This window comes from Mustela nigripes, chromosome 1 (assembly GCF_022355385.1).
Source record: "Mustela nigripes isolate SB6536 chromosome 1, MUSNIG.SB6536, whole genome shotgun sequence".
NCBI classification, from domain to species: Eukaryota; Metazoa; Chordata; class Mammalia; order Carnivora; family Mustelidae; genus Mustela; species Mustela nigripes.
Window position 1 is genome coordinate 124598728 of NC_081557.1, and position 19966 is coordinate 124618693.

The 19966-nt window shown below is 41.1% G+C and overlaps 1 protein-coding gene across 2 annotated transcripts in view; it reads left to right on the forward strand.

The window, feature by feature from the left end:
- Positions 1-12779, forward strand: part of MMAA (metabolism of cobalamin associated A) — a 63600-nt gene extending 50821 nt beyond the window's left edge. For both annotated transcript variants that reach the window (XM_059393692.1, XM_059393701.1), the window contains exons 2-7: positions 465-970; positions 3126-3248; positions 6422-6592; positions 8969-9054; positions 10069-10218; positions 11241-12779. In XM_059393692.1, coding sequence (XP_059249675.1) covers positions 465-970; positions 3126-3248; positions 6422-6592; positions 8969-9054; positions 10069-10218; positions 11241-11528 — 1324 coding nt within the window. In that variant the 3' untranslated portion in view covers positions 11529-12779. The remainder of the gene's footprint in view (positions 1-464; positions 971-3125; positions 3249-6421; positions 6593-8968; positions 9055-10068; positions 10219-11240) is intronic.
- Positions 12780-19966: the final 7187 nt, after the last annotated feature.

A 19966-nucleotide genomic window follows, 5' to 3' on the forward strand; every position in this document is an offset into this window, starting at 1 on the left:
TTTTTTTTTTTTTTTTTTTTTTTTTTTTTTGGGTAGAGAAAGAATAAAAAGGCTAGCATGAGAAGAATTTTTTTTTTAACCTTTTGAATGAGCCTCAAAATCAGGTCCATTCGATCTGAGGAAATTGTAAAGTCTGTAGACAGAAGAAAATAAGCATGACATAAAATTTCTACCCTCACAGGAGCTTTGTATATTTATTTTTTGTTTAGAAGAAAATTTTAATGTACATTCTTTTTTACAGTAGAGCAATAATCCATCATTTGGGCTACTCTGAATATTAACTGTAGGCAAGGGGGTGATCATCTCTCTTAGGTTTGGTAAGAAACTTTCACCCATTTGTACTGCCAAGTAGCCTGATTATGTGTGTTTTAGAATATAGGGAAAACACTAAGCTTGCAGTTTTACTAACTTCAGTATCTTAATTGTATATTGAATTGGCAAAAATATGTTTTTCTTTCTTCTAGGGAGTCACAAATCACATTGAGCCAAAAAAACAATCCAGTGTTTTCTGCCGTTACAAACAGAATGAATATTCCCATGCTACTGCAACATTCTCACCGGAGTTTCCTAAAAGGCCTTTTAAGAACACCTTTCCGTCGTTACTGCTTCATCTTTCACTCAAGTACTCATCTCGGATCAGGAGTCCCTTGTGCTCGGCCGTTTAATTCTCTTGGACTCCATTGTACAAAATGGATGCTGCTGTCAAATGGTTTAAAGAGAAAATTATGTGTACAAACAACCTTAAAGGAACAAACAGAAGAACTTTCTGATAAAGAACAAAGATTTGTGGATAAACTTTATACCGGTTTAATCCAAGGGCACAGAGCCTGCTTAGCAGAGGCCATAACTCTCATAGAATCAACCCACAAGAGGAAAAAAGAGTTAGCCCAGGTGCTTCTTCAGAAAGTATTAGTCTACCACAGGGAACAAGAACAAATAAATAAGGGAAAACCACTAGCATTTCGAGTGGGTCAGTCTTTTTTTTTTTAGTCTCTTAAGTAAATATTTTTCTAAGTTTTCTATATTTTAAAATAAGTCTGAATAGTTTGCAATCTAATGGGAATTCTTTTTTTTTCCCCCAAAATTTGGGCTGGATTTTAATCCCCCCCACTCCCCGCTTTCTCTCTTTTTCTTTTCTTTTTTGCAAATATTGTTCTTGTTAAGTTGGTGGGGGGATGTCATGGTCATTTGAGCCAAGGCTCTGTATTTTAAGAGAATAATATTTCTGCTTTGGCAAGAACCTGTGGCTCCAGAATAGACTATGCATATGAAGAATCGTTAAGTGGTTTACTCAGCTTGATAGTCCGAAGTGAACGCCTTGTTTCTGTATTTATATCAACTATAATTATCCTTATCACATTTCAAAATTCTGCTTCTTAGGTGTTTCATTAGTCTTTCTAGGGCAAGTCTCCCTTCTTCCAGGTACTTTCTGTTAGAGTTTCTGGGAGTTGCTTGGCTCTAAGCATAGCCATCTCAATACCAAAATGTGTTTTAAAGGAGAAACCCTATTCATTTGCTGTCTAAAAATATTAGAAATTCACTTGATTTCTTGAACAGATGACTAGGTTCTGTAATCGCAAATAAGCTGGCTTTATTTTTTTTAATTGTGCATTTTTAAACAATTTAGATACGTTTTAGTGGATTGAGAGTTTCCACGATGGCAGAGTAGGTGATCCAATCAACTTTCCCACTAAAAAGACCTGGAAATGGTGGACAAAGTGCAGAAATTTTGTGAGGATTGGGCAAATACACTTAAAAATTGACTGGCATTGTATTAGACTTATATCTCAGTTTAATGATATGGGATTAAAACCTTCTAATTTTATGGTAACAGGGTATGCATCTTTGAAGATTATTTCAAAAAGAGTTCACCAACTGATATTGGGAGTCTGCATTATTCACACATCCCATTCTTCTGCCCTCATTGAAGGAACTCTCATTTTGAGAGTAGTACATTGACTGTGAATAATCTTTATGTGACAGACAAAACAGCAGACTCCCAAAGAGAAATTCCAGTTATGACAAAGTGTTTACTTATTATACCTAATGGATGTTTGAAGAGAAAACATCCCAGAAATATATGGAGTTAACCAGCAACTCACACGAAGCTAGTAACTCACAAATTTTCATTGCTGTTCTGGTTCTTTCATTTTGGTCTTATGAAGCCAGATGAACCTTTGTCTTTATTGTAGCTCTTCTATCACCATCATCTTCTATCACAGGTGTTTGCTCAGTACCCATACAGATGTTTAAGACAGAGAAGAGACCTTCCCTGAAAATTACAGTAAGGTTGGGCATGCCGTATGATCTACACATACTTTTGAATGCAGTTACAGTTAAATTCTTAACTTTTATATACTTTATACCATGTTCTGTTCTAAACATCACAAATAGCAACTCATCTAGTTCTTACAACAACCTAAAGAGATACGTGCTATCGTATGCATTTGATTGCAGAGTATACTCAGGTACAGAATGGCTAGGTAACTTCTCCAGGATCACACAGCTCTTAAGAGGCAGAGCTAGAACCAGAACCAGTCACCTGGCTCCAGAGTGTGTGTTCTTATCTTATCGCCAGGCGGGGAATTTCCTCCCTTTCTTAAGACAAACTAATTTCTTCAGGATTCAGTTTAAATTTGAGTTATGGGTAAGGTGCAAAAAATTATCTTTCATAAGTGGGAAATTATTTTCTCAATTACTGGGAATTTCCAAAGTACTGAGTTGTTCTTCCAATGGGAAGATCAAGTGTCCAGCTTTGGGGTAGGTGGAATAATTACTGCTCATGATGCGGCGGGCAGGTGTTGGGGAAATTCAGCACATTAACAACAGAAGCAGTGATGTCTGTCCAGAAAGATCTGTATTATAGTAAAAGGGCCGATCCTATTTTGTCCTTTTACAAAGTAAATTTGGAGAACATACGGAACTCAGAGTTGTTTTCTTCCTATATCCCTGTTGCTCAGGAGCTAGATAAATGGTTTTTCACTTACTTTAGGAAATGTTAAAATACATTAATGATGGTTTTAATACATTAGGAGAAATACAAGGTAATCTGATATTTGAATAGAACTTAACATTGTGCTGATCTTATTTCTTTCATTAAATTAGAAGGTCTTTCTCTACTACAGGATTGTCTGGGCCCCCTGGTGCTGGAAAATCAACCTTTATAGAGTATTTTGGAAAAATGCTTACTGAGAGAGGGCACAAATTATCTGTGCTAGCTGTGGACCCTTCTTCTTGTACTAGTGGTGGTGAGTATTGGTGATTTTTTTTTTTTAATTGCAGAGCAGGTCTCCTAGGGCTCTCTTATAATTTAATGGGAATTTGCACAGTCCAGTAACTAACCTCTTGCGGAGTTTGATCTCATTGAAAGGAGTTTTGGGGGGGCGAGGTGGAGATGGAGGTAGCTTGGGGCCTTGGGCTTCTTAGTTTGTGGGGAGTCCAGGAGGGGCTGGGTACTTAGAGAACTAGGAAAATGGGTGCCAGAAGTTGAAGATAACCAAAAGCAAATTTCAGCTCTTTGTCTATCATAGCTGACACTAGGCTCTCTTCCCTCCTGTTCCCGCCACCACCCCTGCTCCATCACCCCCTATGCAGTTCAGAAAATGGGTCCATCCCCTCATTCACTTTTTTCCTGTATTGTTGTAACATTTCTTAATCTTAAAATATTATTGCTCTTTATAACTTGTCACCTGTTCATGTTATATGTTCAGTGAAACAGAAAGCCCTTAGGGAGACTGTGTAATACACCTTTGTTCCCCCCACAGCACTTAGCATGGTATGTACATCTCGGGCTCAGCAACTGCTTACTGGTTTGAGGGCACAGAGTCACTCGAGTTTAATTGGCAGCTCATGAGAGAGAAAATGAATAAACTTCATTTTCCCAAAGGATCATTTAAGGAAAATATAAAGCATACCATGTAAATACTCAGGAAAGTTTTTCCTTTCCTTTTTTTTTTTTTTTTTAAAGATTTTATTTTATTTTTATTTGACAGAGAGAGACACAGTGAGAGAGGGAACACAAGCAGGGGGAGTGGGAGAGGGAGAAGCCAGCTTCCTGTTGAGCAGGGAGCCTGATGTGGGGCTTGAACCCAGGACCCTGGGATCATGACCAGAGCTGAAGGCAGATGCTTAACAACTGAGACACCCAGGCGCCCCAGGAAAGTTTTTTCTTTCCTTATCCCTCTCACATTACAGTTATTCATTTAACAAGCATTTGCATATCTGCCATAGGGGAGGCATCATACAAGGAAGGCACCGGGGCGTGTAATGGTGACTGAGACACAGTCCTCTTAGTCTTATGCTGTATATCTAATGATGGAAACAGACATGTAAACACCGGCCATTACAATGTAGTGTGTGTTGTAAGGGGGAAAGTACAGGGCACTTTGTGGAAGTGTTTGGTTTGCATACTGTGGGTTTCATGCTAAAAAAATAGAGATGATATAATCCTATTTAAAGAGCTTTAGGTCAGTTGAGAGGTGGACAGCAATTCCTGTTACCACTCATTGAGAACTTTAGCTGAAAACATGTACAGTTTTTGATTCACAATAATAAATGTTAACCATAAAATAAAATTATACTCACAGGGCTCAAGATTAAAGCCATGCGAATGCATTTTCTTATTTACAGTCTAAGCACTTACTTTGTTAAAGGTAAGGACTTGAGCAAATAATTTTTTTATAGTGGCTCTCATTTTCATACAGGTGAGAAGGCTTTTTTTCCTCTCACCTTCACTGTATTCTAGAATACTTGAAATAGCAAAAGAAAATAATAGCTTGAGATAGTAGTAGCAGATTTGGTGACAAGAGAGCCTAATTAAAGTTGCATGGCCATGTGGTTTTAATTCTTAAACTTCCCTTTCTCAGGTGAAAAAAATATATAGACTTTGAAAGAGAAAATACTTGAGGATTAACAGGGCACTGTAAGTTTCCATTTCTACTTTATTTTTGCTGCAGTAGTTACATTTGCAAAACAGCACGATGCTAAAGTTGAAAAGCATTACTTTTTTGGTCTCTAGTCGGTGCATCTTGGAGACCTGTCTAAGGGTCTGCAACTGACAGTTTTTGACTCACTGGCTAAGACAGTTAGATGGGAGAGTAATTTCATAATCTTTAATTCAGTGTGTTAGGATCTATAGGATAATAAGTTAAAGTACAGCTTTGGCAGATTGGTGACTTATACAGAGATGATTTCATGCCGAAAATTACTTTAGAAAAAAGTTTTGTGTGCAGTAAAGCAGTTGAGATATGTGGTAGGTGTCTGCTCTAGAATTAGAACCTGTGAGAACTCTAAACTGGAATCACAAGAGAAAAGACCATATCTTTAAGGACCTTCTCAATGCTTAGCATCAACTTTATGTAGAGAAGTTAGCTCTTAGGCAGAGGGAAAATTAAAGTGTGGGTTAGACTAGAACTACACCTTCAAATGTTGTTATATGGCTAAAGGAAAGTAAAAGTTTGAGGTAATTTCAATAGTCCCAGGGCATTTAGTCTTCTAGAATTTGCAAGTAGTGGTATTTGCCAAAATACTGCAGTAAGCCCTAGGACATCACTAGTTCTAATCCACAGTCATTAAATTGATTGATGGGGTGCCTGGGTGGCTCAGTCAGTCAAGCGTCTGCCTTCAGCTCAGGTCATGATCCCAGGGTCCTGGGATGGAGCCTCTCTTTGGGCTCCCTGCTCAGCGGGATGCCTGCTTCTCTCTCTGCCCCTACACCCTGCTCGTGCTCTCTCTCTTTCTCTCAAATGAATAAGTAAAATCTTTTTAAAAAATTAACTAATTAATTCCTACAGTGAATAAGCTCTCATTAGAGAATATGTAAGACATGGTCCCATGAGCAAGGAACTTCTATTAAAGCACAGTTTCTCAGCCTTGGCACTGATGACATTCTTTGTTTGGGGCAGCTTCCTGACACTAAAGGCTGCTTAGCAGTATCCTTGGCCTCCACCCACCAGATGCCAATAGCATCCTACCCCCAGTTTTGACAAGTAAAAATCTCTCTAGACATTGCCAGATTTCCTCTGGGGGAAAACTCATCCCCATTTGAAAACTTTAAAGGCAACAATGTTAAGATGACAGTAAAGAAACCATCTTGGCTGAAATGGAAGATTGATTTGGGGACTAGTAGAAGCTGAAATTGGACAGGTAAGGTAGGGCTGCATTCTGAGGTCCTTTAGTGCTAAGCTGAAGAATCTGGATGTGAACCTCTGTCAGTGGGAAGCCATTATAAATTTTGAGGGGCTTGAAATGTTAAAACAATTAATTTGGCATCATATATGCTGTGTTGCACTAAAGCTCAATAATATGAAATAATTTTGAGATTTGGGGAGAAATGCCCTAAAGCACATCATGTGGGAATTAATTAGCTGATTGATAATTGGCCTTTATAGGTGTTCCATGATTAGAAAACTCTGTGTTTTAGGATCACTCTTAGGTGATAAAACCCGAATGACTGAGTTATCAAGAGATATGAATGCATACATCAGGCCGTCTCCTACCAGTGGTACTCTAGGAGGCGTGACAAGGACCACAAATGAAGCTATTCTGTTGTGTGAAGGAGGGGGATATGACATCATTCTTATTGAAACCGTAGGTGAGTGTGATTTTCTATTTCATAACAATAAAATACTATTATAATGAATGCTATGTAAAGATGAGTGACAACTAGTATCATTTTATTCCTTGAGCGTATATTTCCCAAAGGTATAATAAAATACAAGATATCTTGGGTTCTATAGGAGATAAGAAAATGCAGGCTCTAATCCTGACCTTTAAAGAAAAGCCATCTATCTGGAGAACTGTGATACATATGTAAATGCCAAAGGAGAGCTGTAAGCATTGAAAACAATACATTAACTTAACACCTGTTGTGTTGAAGCACATTTCACATGTCTATAATATTCGCTACAAAAATACACATAGTTGGTTACCCCTTTAATACAGGGCCATGCTTTTTTTCACCTTTCTATCCCTAGTACATAGTTATACACAATGAAAATACTGAAATGGAAACCCCAAGAAATTCACAGGCTATGGAGAGACAATCCACTGTTACTGAGTGATAAATGTTTGTGCCACAACCCGATTCGGGTTTGAGGGATCAGGGAAGACTTCTGGGAGGGGGTGACAGTTGAGCTCAGTGTTGAAGGAGGAACTGGGGTGAAATAAAGAGAGCGAGAGGGCATGGCCAATTTACAGAACCACGGTTTGTTCAGAATACGTAGCCCATAGAGTATGGAGGCGCATAGCGGGTAAAGAGAGGTGGGGCTGGAGACCAGAAACTCCACCATGTAGGGGGGGATGGAGGAAGAGTTGCCCGTGTGGTAGTGGGAGAATCGAGAGAGGAGAGAGCCATAAAAACCAAGTGCATTGGTTAGAAGTTGCATTTGACTGCTTCTCCCAGAGACTCGAAAGAGCTGTGATTCAGCAGAGGTGGTGTATTTTTTTTGTAAACAGAAGAAGCCCAGAGGCAGGCAGGCCCGAGTAGGCCTGGTGGCCCCACAGTGCCCTCAGTGTCCCCAGCTTCTGTCTCTGCTCTCCAGTCTCAGCATTTAGTTTCCCTCCTCAGGGTTGCTCTTGGTTAAAAGACACCTGACAAAGCTCTAACGGTCACATACACATTCCAAGCAGGAGGCAGAGAGATGAGGTAGAGGGTAAGGAAGGAGGGGTAAGGGGTCGGCAGAAGAGATGTACCTCTGGCTGGGTTAGCCCCTCTTTAAAGAGTCTTCCTGGAAACCCCATGTGGTGACTTTTGCTTTCACGCATAAATCATCCCTGGCGGAAGCCCGGTCTGATGACTGTGGGCTTCTACCTGGTACATCAGTGCTCCTAACAACCCCTGTGGTAAGGAAATGGGGAAGAATAAATATGGAATGGACAGCTAGAAGTCTCTGACACCCCAGCGAAGGGCAGACTCTTAAGAGAGGTTTCAGTGGAGCGTGTGATGTGCAAGTCAGATTTAAGTGGATTGAAATTAATGTGAAGTAATGAAGTGAAGACAAATGAGCATACATTGATTTTTCTTATTAGACACTTAGCTATAAAGAAAGTGAGAAATATGGTGATAATTGGAGGAGGTTGTGTGAGGTTTTGTCCTATTTTTTTTTTCTTGGTTCATTTAGTTTTCAATGAGAAGGACCCGAGCACAGTTCCTATGAGGTGCTGAGCGACAGGAGCCGGTAGACTGAGGAGAGCTTAAAGATAAAGCAGAGCCTGGCCCTGAGGAGGTGGGGAGGAAGGAGCCGCTAATCTCCGGCGGGTACTTCTTACGCTGCAACTGCAGAGGAGGCAGTGAGCAGGGTTGGCATTTGGGGAGAGGGAAATGCTGAGGGAGCTCTGGCCTTTATTTCACCACCAAGTAGTGCCATGGGCATCATTGTGAGGAAGACCACGGCCCAGTGAATGTTTGTAACAGCCACTGCAAGAAATGGGAATGCAGCTGACTGAGGGTGCCTAGCAGCTCCGCTTTTGCTGGGCTTTGCAGAGTGGGCAGCGGACAGTAGACCCCATGACCCTGCCGTGGTGCCTGTTCTTGAGCCATTCCTCCGGCACCTTACAGAAGAGAGAACACGGATCGTTGGACTGTTCCATGGGTGGGGCTTTGCAGGGCTCCTGGGAGGATGGAAAGCCAGAAAGCCGAAAGTCTTGACAGGCATGGTCTAGGATTAGAACCACACTGTTCAAGCCACTCACTGGTGAAAGGGAAGCCAGGAAAGAGCTGCGAGGGCGAGGAGAGAATGGGCGTCTCGAGGTTTGCCATTTAGCCAGCATGAAGGCTACTGGCCATAAGCGAGGGCGAGAGGTGGGAAGGGTCACAGGTGGTACTCATAGGGCAGCGCATTGCATAGATTCCTCAGAGGTGGGGGTTTCAAAGTGGGATCAGCTTGAGTGTGTGTACGGGAAGGAGTGAATGAATGGCGGTCGAGGTAGCTGAGAAAGTCTAATCACTATGAATATTTTACAATCTCAGGCGTGGGCCAGTCCGAGTTTGCCGTTGCGGATATGGTTGACATGTTTGTTTTACTGTTGCCACCAGCAGGAGGAGATGAATTGCAGGTGATTATGTTGCCTTTTTTCCTCCCAAAACACAAAGTATACATCTCTGAAAGTACACATTGCCAGTGTTGTGTTGCTGTAAATTAAGCTGGGGTAATGGAAGCAAAAGAAGTAGCATTCAGAGGCGCCTGGGTGGCTCAGTTGGTAAAGCATCTGCTTTCAGCTCAGGTCATGATCTCAGGGTCCTGGGATTGAGTCCCGCATGGGGCTCCCTGCTTGGCGGGGAATCTGCTTCTCCATCTCCCTCTGTTCCTCCCCCTACTAGTATGCATGCGTGCTCTCTCTGGCTCTTAAATAAATAAATAAATAAAAAGAAAAGAAAATCATTCATATTAGCTAAAATGCCCGAGTCAAAGGCACATTCTCTGTGTTTTTTCCTAACTTATAGTAACAAAATTTATGACCTTGAGCTAATCCTACAACTTAGATTTTTCTACCGGCGGCATGGGGAGTGAATGGAGCACATGGATAGTTCCAGCCAAAAGAGGACCACTGTGGTGTGGGTGTTTGTAGTACCAAGACTGGGCCATCTTTAGCTATCTGGTTATTTTCCTCAAATGCAAATTGGAAAAAAAATTATAAACCTTGAGGAAAGGTTCAAAGACTGTGTATGGAAATGCAGATGTTAGCGATAGGTGTCTTTACCCTATAACCACTTAATGATGGTTGGTTTTGCGTCCTGAGCATTAGCTCAGGAGAGACAGAATCCGTCATGAGACAGCTGGACTTGTGTCCTGCCACTCATTCTTGTTCTGTCTTGAGGATGTACTTTCTCTAATTGTAAATGTATTTTCTCACGTTAGTCTCTAAATTTGGGAGAGATCTTACAGATGACTTCCATAATCCCAACAGTTAAGTGAGTGTGGTTCCCGGTACTCAGGGCTTGGGAGAATGTGGAGGTAAAGTTAGTTAATGAAGTGTGTGACTCTCAAAATCTTAGCGTTGACTGGTCGCCCATTTTTTGCTCTATTTAAATGAAATGTTTTTGATACATCGCTCTCTTTTTCTCTTCAGGGTATCAAGAGAGGTATAATTGAGATGGCGGACCTGGTGGCCATCACGAAATCTGATGGAGACCTGATTGTGCCGGCTCGAAGGATACAGGCAGAGTACGTGAGCGCCCTGAAGTTACTCCGCAAGCGCTCCGAAGTCTGGAGACCCAAGGTCAGCTTGTGTTCTGCTCTGTGCTCCCCACCTGAGTGGACTGCGCACATTAGAGGAAAGAATGCAAGTCCCGTGCCACACATAATCCATTTCTGCTTGGATGTGAGATCACAATTTAAAAATTATGACAAAGCCAGAGCAGGTAGTCATGATTTTAAATATAATCCTTCAACCTCAAGATGTCAAAAGCCAGATATGAGGGGATAGATTAGATTGCTTAATGCTTGACTTGAGCCATTCGGAAGTGATAGCAAATCCATTCTGAAAGGAACCTTCTGAAGATTCTGGAGCGGTTAGTGATTTGATTCTCTATCTCAGAGTTTGAGGAGCGGACAAGAGGCTTTTGATGTGATCACTTCCCTCCCCATTATGCTTGCTGGGTGCTATTTTCAATAAAGAAAAAACAAAGACCCGTTCTGTAATAAATGGTACACGGATACAGATGTGGGTGGCCTTCTGTGCAGGAGGTCACTCTGTTATTAAAGAGTGAGCCAGTATCACTCAGGTTAGAGCAGCGATGACCTCTCTTACCGCCCGCTCCCCAGCTCGCCCATCCAGGTTGTCTACCCTGGGCATGGGGCCATCTGGCCTGTGCAGGTGCTGGGTGTTTGGCTCTTAGCTGAGCTGAATCGGAATGGGGCTGTTTTCTCACCGTAGTTTTGTTCCTTAGCACTCAGGCCTCGGGGCAACCTACCCAGCATTGCCCTTCCCATCCTCGTGACCCTCTCACAGCTCCTCCTTGTTGCGTCTGAAAACCATCTGAGCAATCCTACGTCAAAATAAGCCTGTGGGCTAAACATTTTGACCTGATGTCAGTGTCTTGTTTCTGCACATAGTAATCGTAGTAAGTGACCTCAGTCTATTTCTGGGTATAGTTTACTTCGACACAGTGATAAAATGTCTCCATTTTCACTTAACTATTTTTGTATACTGTAAGAATTAATTGGCAAATATCAGAGACCCTAAGAAGATGTTTCCTGTCATTTTAAGTAAAACGGTTTTGGTTCTTCCCTTTTCAATAGGTAATTCGTATCTCCGCCAGAAGTGGAGAGGGCATCAGTGAAATGTGGGATAAAATGAGAGAGTTCCAGGACCTCATGCTCACCAGTGGGGAGCTGACAGCCAAGCGGCAGAGGCAGCAGAAAGTTTGGATGTGGAATCTCATTCAGGAAAGCGTGTTAGAACATTTCAGGACCCATCCCACCATCCGGGAACAGATCCCCGTTATGGAAAAAAAGGTTCTCAGTGGGGCCATGTCCCCAGGACTAGCAGCAGACGTGTTGTTGAAAACTTTTAAAAGCAGAGACTAAGGAAATTTATCATGTGCAATGATTTTATCTATCATTTCATAAAGTATTTTAATATTAAAAGTCACTTGAATGCTTATATTTTCAGTAATTCTTTTGTGGTGCCCTTGGCCTCATTTGTGAACCGTGCTTGAAAAGTATGATATAGCTGGCAAAGGTCAGGCCCTTGGCAGTATTTATAAGGTACCTGTTACATGTTACTGATTTCCATTTCTTTCTCTTCTTACACCCTGGCATGGTAGGTGGCAGGGGGGTTCCTTCTCATCAGTCACAGGCAGAGAAAACTGAAAGAACAGAAAAGGCTCATGTGCCTTAAAATGTTTTCTTTGATACTGTATTCTCTGCGTTTCCAGAGAAAATGTAAGTAAGAGTTCTTCAGACCAGAATCCTACACAATGGGCTTAAGAGCTAAAAATCACGACTGATATTTAGTGTCCAGACTATTCTAGGGATTTCTGAAATGGCCATGTAATGTACATGAGTAAGCAAACAAGTGGAATGTATAGTGATGTGAACACAGTTTTAAAGTCTACTTGTCTAGACTTGTGGACCCCCCATGATAGGAAAGCCCAAAGGGAGCTGGGGGAAATCAGCTACAAATAATATGGCCCATTAATCCCCAAAAGTTGAAGTATACCCTCAAAAGACCCAAGTGAGGTCACAATGATTTAAGGGGTATTCAGTTTGAATATTATCAGAGGCTTTTGCTTCTTTTCCTCCTTGGTCATTTGACTTCGTATTAGCATCTTAAACATCTGCCCTACTCCTAATGAGGAGGAGCAAGTTTTCTCCAGAGGAAGCATGGCACAGGGGTTGGGTTCTGGGGTTGAACTGTGTGGGTTTAAACTTTAAACATTGATCAGTCACTCATTAGCTGTTTAAGTTTGGACAAATAACCTACCTCTGTTTCAGTTTCTTCCCTGCTAAAAGGGAACTGACATGTCAACTTTATAGGGCTGATGAGGATAAATGAGATAACTCAGGAGAATCATTTTGCTACCATGGTGGTATATAGGAAACACCCTGAAGCTGCTTGCTGTTATTATTATGTTAGTTATAAATACCTGAAGCTGTACAAGTCTTATATGTAAGTTGAATTTTCTGTCATGGTCTTATTACTGCCATCATGCTCTTGTGCTATTTTATGATTGTCTTTAAAGTACCGGCTGTAGTTAATTCTTTGAATATATTTTATACTGTTTGATGGTGGTTATAAGTGTGTACATTTGAATAAAATTATCTCTAACCATGAAATTTCTCCAATGCACAAAATTTCTTCCCAGAAATTTCAAATGTATACTATTCTGAATCCTTTAGAATATTTTACACAGTATGTCAGTTTTCACTGCTAGCCTCCTATTTGGAAGTAAATCACTTGAGTATTATTTTAGCAAACGTTCTATAACTTTATTTTTAATTTTAATTATTTGTTTGAGGGAGAGCGTATGAGCAGGGGGAACAGCAGAGGGAGAGGGAGATGTGGGCTCCTCGCTGAGCAGGGAGCCCAACATGGGTCTTGATACCAGGACTGTGAGATCGTGACCTGAGCCAAAGGCAGATGCTTAACTGACTGAGCCACCCAGGTGTCCCCATAACTTTTTTTTTTTTAAAAGGATTTTTCTTTAAATCCTTTAAAAGGATTTGTCCTCATCTTATATGAGGGCTAGGAGAAACCAAAAGAATCTAGCCAGCTCACCTAATTTCAGAAAGGACAACCATTAAACCAGATGAAAAACTGTTTTTGGAATCTTCCAGAGAAAGAATTTCATGAATTCCTTTAATATACTACTACTATGGGGAATGAGAAACCTGTCATTTGTGGTCCAGTGTATGTAGTGGTGAAGTGTATACATGCTGCGTTATGAAGAAGGAGGCAGAGGGTGGCTTTGGTTAGCCCTCCACCTAGCTCTGCATTTCTTCTCAGTTTGAATTACTTTTAAATGTTATAAGTATAGTCATAAAAAGCATTAGAAATCCCCCTTGTCCTCTTTATGTAGTTACTGTACCACTGGCTATAATGTAGAGACCAATTTCCAAGATACTGTTTACCTCTGTTACTTGCTAAACTGGCACCTGTATAATGCACTAAAATGTTCGTGGCCTTTAAAAAAAACCCATGATCCTTTTGGTTAAGCTTGAAAACGCCATCCTTCCCTGCCCTCTGTTACTCTACCACACTAAACCCTTCACCTGGACAAAAGCATAGGTTTTGACTTGGATGTACGTAGACAGATTTCAGCTGTCCTAATTAGCCATGTGATTCGGGCAATTTTTTTTTCTCTTTTTTATGCACCTGTTTCCTTGTATTTAAAATCAGGGTAAGAATAGCTATTTTATAGAATAACTAAATGAGAGGTTGTATGGGAAATGCCAACACTCAGTAATTGGTAGGTGTTGGGAATATTACAGACGGGTACCCGTGGCAGCTTGTTGTCCTATAAAACAGACCAGTATCTATTTTTTAAAAAAGATTTTATTTATTTACTTGACACAGAGAGAGAGATCACAAGTAGGCAGAGAGTCAGGCAGAGAGAGTGGGGGGAAGCAGGCTCCCCCCTGAGCAGAGAGCCCGAGACGGGGCTCGATCCCACGACCCTGGGATCATGACCTGAGCTGAAGGCAGAGGCTTAACCCACTGAGCCACTCAGGCACCCTAGACTAGTATCAATTTTAATTTAAGTTTGGCCAAACTACTTAATCCCCCTGTATTTCAGTTTCCTTGTTATTAAATGGGGTTGACAATGACATCCACCCAGAGTTGTTGAAAGGACTGTTTTAGGTAATATACACACAGTGCCTGGATGTAGTTAAGTGCTAAATAAATACTTAAAAGAGTAAAATATTTAATGTCTTAGGGTTGTTTTAAGGATTAACTGAGTTAGTCTCCCCCTATCTTATTTTTTTTTTTTTTAAAGATTTTATTTATTTATTTGACAGAGAGAAATCACAAGTAGACGGAGAGGCAGGCAGAGAGAGAGGAAGGGAAGCAGACTCCCTGCTGAGCAGAGAGCCCGATGCGGGACTCGATCCCAGGACCCTGAGATCATGACCTGAGCCGAAGGCAGCGGCTTAACCCACTGAGCCACCCAGGCGCCCAAGTCTCCCCCTATCTTAAAAGAATAATTCTTTTCTGAAAAAAACCTCCTAGGTTGATTTTGCCTTTGTCAAAAGCATAATTACCATTAATTTCTGTAGGTAGGTAAAAAAAAAAGGTGCTCTGTTCTAAACTGAGCTCCAAAATTGACAGATATTTTGCTAAAACAGTACCAAATTTCATTAAATTGACTACAATTACTTATGCAGTTAGAGCTACAGTTAACATTATCTATCAAAATACAACCTAGCAAGGAATTCTGTCTTTATAATCACCCCATAATATGGCTGTTTACTTCTTTCCCTGAGCACGTAGCTGTGGTACACTGAAGACAAAAGCTAATGAACAACATGCATACAATACTCCGTGTTTATACAGTATAACCTATAACACACACAAAAAAGAGGAAAAATTGGTGCAAACAAGGGTAACATTCTGCTCACCCATAGATCGCCATCGTATAAGTCATGACACTACTACTAAAAATTAGTTAAGTAGAAGGACTTTGAGAAGCGAAGCAACTTCTGTGATTTCTATGTTTTTGAAGATGGTAGAGCTCAGCTGCTCCTTAGGCCTGAGAATCCCATGTGGGACTTCAGAAACACAAATGCTTCCTAAGCCAGACTTCAGGTCACTCCTCAGGAAGTCAAGCCCTTGTCCTCTAAGGGTACACCTAGGGCACCACTATAACGCATGGCAAGTGTTGGAATGGTGGCTGGGACCTGTACTTCCTAAGTGTTAGCATGATTACTCAGGTAAAACTAGGGAAATGAGGATCAAATCAAAGTTTTCCTTGGAAAAGAACAATCAAAAAGAGACTTTAGCCTGTTTGTTTTTCTTTCCTTCCACTATAATTTATTGACTTTTTTTAAAGCCACTTGACATACAAGCTTGGTGACAGTTCCTGCTCAAGGAGATACGTATATGTTCACCTTTTGGTCATCAGGGGTTGGTTGGACGACAAATTATTAAAATTTTAAAAGCATTAGTTTTTTAAAAGCAGTTTTAAAATACTGAATTTTTTTTTCAGAAAAAAATTTAACTTTATATTATGAAATGTAGATAATGCCAATGTAAGTCAAAGTATATTAATATTTACCTGAAAATGTGATGCATAAAGGGTAACGTTGGGGCAATTTACAATTTTTTAAAAGATTTTAGTGATTTATTTGCCAGAGAGAAAGCACAAGCAGGGGAGCAGCAGGCAGAGGGAGAAGCAGGCTCTGCACTGAGCAGGGAGCTGAAGTGGGACTTGATCCCAGGACCCCAGGATCATGACCTGAGCTGAAGGCAGATGCTTAACTGGCTGAGACACCCAGGTATCCCAGAGCAATTAGCTTTGCTTAGCCACCTCAGCTTCTTGATGGGAGAGGGTGAGGGCACATGAAAGTCAACTATTTCACCCACAGCAAGGCTTAATGCTTCATCTCAATGTTGCCTTTTTTTTTTTTTTTTAAGATTTTATTTATCTATTTGACAGAGATCACAAGTAGACAGAGAGGCAGGCAGAGAGAGTGAGAGGAGGAAGTAGGCTCCCCGAAGAGCAGAGAGCCTGATGCGGGGCTAGATTCCAGGACCCTGGGATCATGACTGGAGCCAAAGGCAGAGGCTTAATCCACTGAGCCACCCAGGTGCACCTCAATGTTGCTTTTAACTAACACAGAGGAAATCATGTGACCTCATCTTCAAAGCTCTGTGACATCTGCTAGGCCAATCGTAAGGTGTGGTTAAAAGCCCACAGAGAGGTATCTTAGGATGACAATTGAAGCCATTTATCATGCTCCTACTTGAATGCCAAATCTTGTTACATACAGAACCCAGCTATTTCAAGGATGAGCTCTCTTTTCCTCTGAATAAAATCATACTAGGTTTTACACTCAAATTTTGCTGAATCGAGATTCCATCATATCATCCAGGATCTCAGTCCCCTGGAAAGTCTTCCTCTTCTCAAGTAGATTTGGAAGTCCTAGGGGTTCCTCACTGATCTACAAACAAGCTCACACTCTTGGGTACAGTGTGCTCCTCAGGCTTCCGTTGGGCCTCCACTATTTTAGTTGCTGCTCTACCTTATAGGAGAATGCCTTGCTTAGATGTTCCCAAACTGTGGAAACTCTTTGAGTTTCCAAAATAGTGCTGTGTTCCCAGAGAACAGGATCCTTGTCTTTCTCCTCCTGGGGGCTGGTCCTGTGGGCTGGTGTAGCGACCAATGAACCATACCGATTTTCATTGTACTTAGCTCTCCTGTCTCCTCCCCTGGGACTTACACACACATAATCTTTGCAGAAAACTTCTCCTTCACAAGTCCCCTTTTCAGAATGTCTGTCAAATCCTGCAAAAGAGGCTTGGGTAGTTAGTTGGCAGTCCCTCCTTTTCTAGCAGATCAACCTTAAGTTGAGTCACAGTCTTCCAGCTTCCTATATATATGATTGCTAATTCTGTCGACACCCCTTCAAGAGAGGTATTATTTACCCCCGTTTTATTTATTTGTTTGTTTGTTTATTTATTTATTTTTCTGGCATTACCCCCATTATAAAGAAAAAGAAATTGAGCAACAGGAATATTAAGAAATGTATCTAAATTTATTGTTCTTAAATGTGACATATACATTAGATTTTAAAAATACTATTTTCCAAATTGCTCAAAGCACACTATGAACTTCACTGCATACTTTCTATAAGATAGTTTCATGACAGATATTATCTTCATTTATAGATATCCCTGTGGTACAGGGTAGATTTGTACATTAATCCAGATGGTAAGATCGTGTGCAGTGTTTCATATTTAAGGCCTTTCTTCTGTAACCTCCTACCCTAGATTTTGTTCTTTTGGAAGCTGGTGCTTCAAGGTATATTTTCCAGTAGACTTTTCTGCTTATGTTTGAAGATCATATTTTAGATATTAAAAACCAAACCAAAATGAAACTTAATATCAGCTTTTATATTAGCCAAGATTCTTGGCCAGAAGTAATATAAAGCTATTAGTTAAGGTAAAAAAAAGAGTTATTTGTTGGCTCATCCAATCATACATGGAGGAGGGTAGGGGCTCAGCAAGCTGTTCAGGGACATATATGCTGCCAGGATTCTCCATGTCTCTTTTCTTCTCCTCTGCGTATTGACTCCTTTCTCCCAGCTTCCTCCACAGAGCTGGAGATGTGGCAGCCAGCAGCACTTGGGTTCAGGGGAAGAGCTTCCCTTTTCTCCATAGATCCAATTCTGCAAATCTCAGGGAAGCCCTCAGACTGACCCACCTGAAATATCACAGGTTCATCTCCGTGGCAAAGGATGCCAGACAGACCAAAAACATGTCTACTGCAGATGCTTTATTTTATTTTAAGATTTTATTTATTTATGTGAGAGAGAGCTGGGGAAGTGTTGGGCAGTGGAAGAGAGATAATCTTAAGCCGACTCTTCACTGAGCAGAGAGCCCAATGCAGGGCTCAATCCCATGACCCCAAGATCATGACCTGAGCCGAAACCAAGAGTCAGAAGCTTAACTGACTGAGCCACCCAGGTGCCCCTACTATAGATGCTTTCATCTGTTTTGTCTGTTTTGGACAAAGGTGAGATATAAATAAATGTTATTGATGTGTTATATTAAAAGATGTAATTTTGGGGGCACCTGGGTGACTCAGTGGGTTAAAGCCTCTGCCTTCAGCTCAGGTCACGATCTCAGGGTCCTGGGATCGAGCCCCACATTGGGCTCTCTGCTCAGCAGGGAGCCTGCATTCCCTCTCTCTCTGCCTGCTTCTCTGCCTACTTGTGATCTCTCTCTGTGTGTCAAATAAATAAATAAAATCTTCTAAAAAAAAAAAAGATGCAATTTTTGTGAAAATGGTTAATTATTAACCCAATTTTTGGTCATATATCACCAGAACACACAAGTGATGTTCATGTAGGCAGCTCTCACTTATATTCAAACTCGTGGCTCTACCACTCTTATTTATTGAAAATGTTTTTCCCTAATCCAGTCTTATGAGCATTTCCCCTTCCTTGAATCTGAAAACAAGAAGGATCAGTACCCTGAAGAGGAATAGTTTTAAAAAGTGTGGAATCTTATAGGTATTATTTCCCTTTTATATCTGATCAGTGGGAGATTTTAGAGTTATTTTAGCCTAAGTACCCCTTTATAAAATTGGAGAAGCTGCAGCTCATGGCAGGCAATACATTTTAGACAGGGGTCTTTTGATTGCATGCTTGACCTACACAAGAAAACTCAGGAGAAGATAGATTTATTTTAAACATGGAGATCTCACAAAAACCCAGAGACAGAAATCAAAGTTCAGCCTTCAGGAAAGGAGGCAATCATGAGGACTTACATTTAAACTCTGACATGTAAAGGACTTAGAAGTCTTTGCTCTCATCCTTACAACCTAGAAAAGGCTGGTCAGACTGAAAATTAATCACTTTTTTTGGACCTATAGAGAGACCACCACCCGGAAATCTAGAGACACAAGGATATCCAGGGAGTGAGCGCCAGGGTCTGCTTATCTGGAGCAGAGACTGTTAGAGCCATAAACTGGTAGGAACGCTTTAGTGGTGACTCTGAACAGTTCCTGAAGTCTGAGTGGGATGCAATGGCAGAGTGAGAAACTCCTGGGGCTTCGGGCTTATAGGGGCCCACACACTTCCATGGACTTCACCTGCAAGAACTGTGTTGTCACAGTGAAGACCCAAGAAAAATGCCTTATGGTTCTGACAGGAGAAAGGGAAGAGTAATTGCGTGTCGTAACGCCCAGGATCTTCTCCATAAGGTCTACTCTCCAGGAGAAAAGACTTTGCAGCTAGGATAAGAACATTCTTCCCAACTCCTAGGGTTCGTTTTGTTTAGTTTTGTTTTGTTTCTCCTCATCTAATGTGGGTAGGGGAACATAGAAAACAGGGGTCAGGTCTTCAAGGGAATAGATTGGAAACCCTGTAGCCGGTGAATGGAGTAGGGAGTGGGGGTACGGAAAGCTACACTACAGGGGAAATACTTGTAAAGGTCACAGCCCAAGGACACAGGAGACTGATATTTAAATATTTAAAAGACTAATATTTAATCATAAGATCTAGAACACTCCTACATCCCCCATGTTATTGTCACACCCACAGGGTTTTGGTAAAGTAACAGTGAATTACAGTTGAAAGAGTTGCAAGATACAGACTCTGAGGAGGAGGAGTACCACCTAGGGAAGCCCAGGTTCAAGAGGGAAGGCAACTATAAGGAAATTAGAGGAATCTGTAGCCTCTGGCTCCTACAGCTACAGCATACATGAAATATATCCCAGTACTTAGCCATCTTGACATACATCCTCATAGTAAAGGCCCGTTTACCTCAGTTCCTTTTATTCAATGCATCATGCCGGATT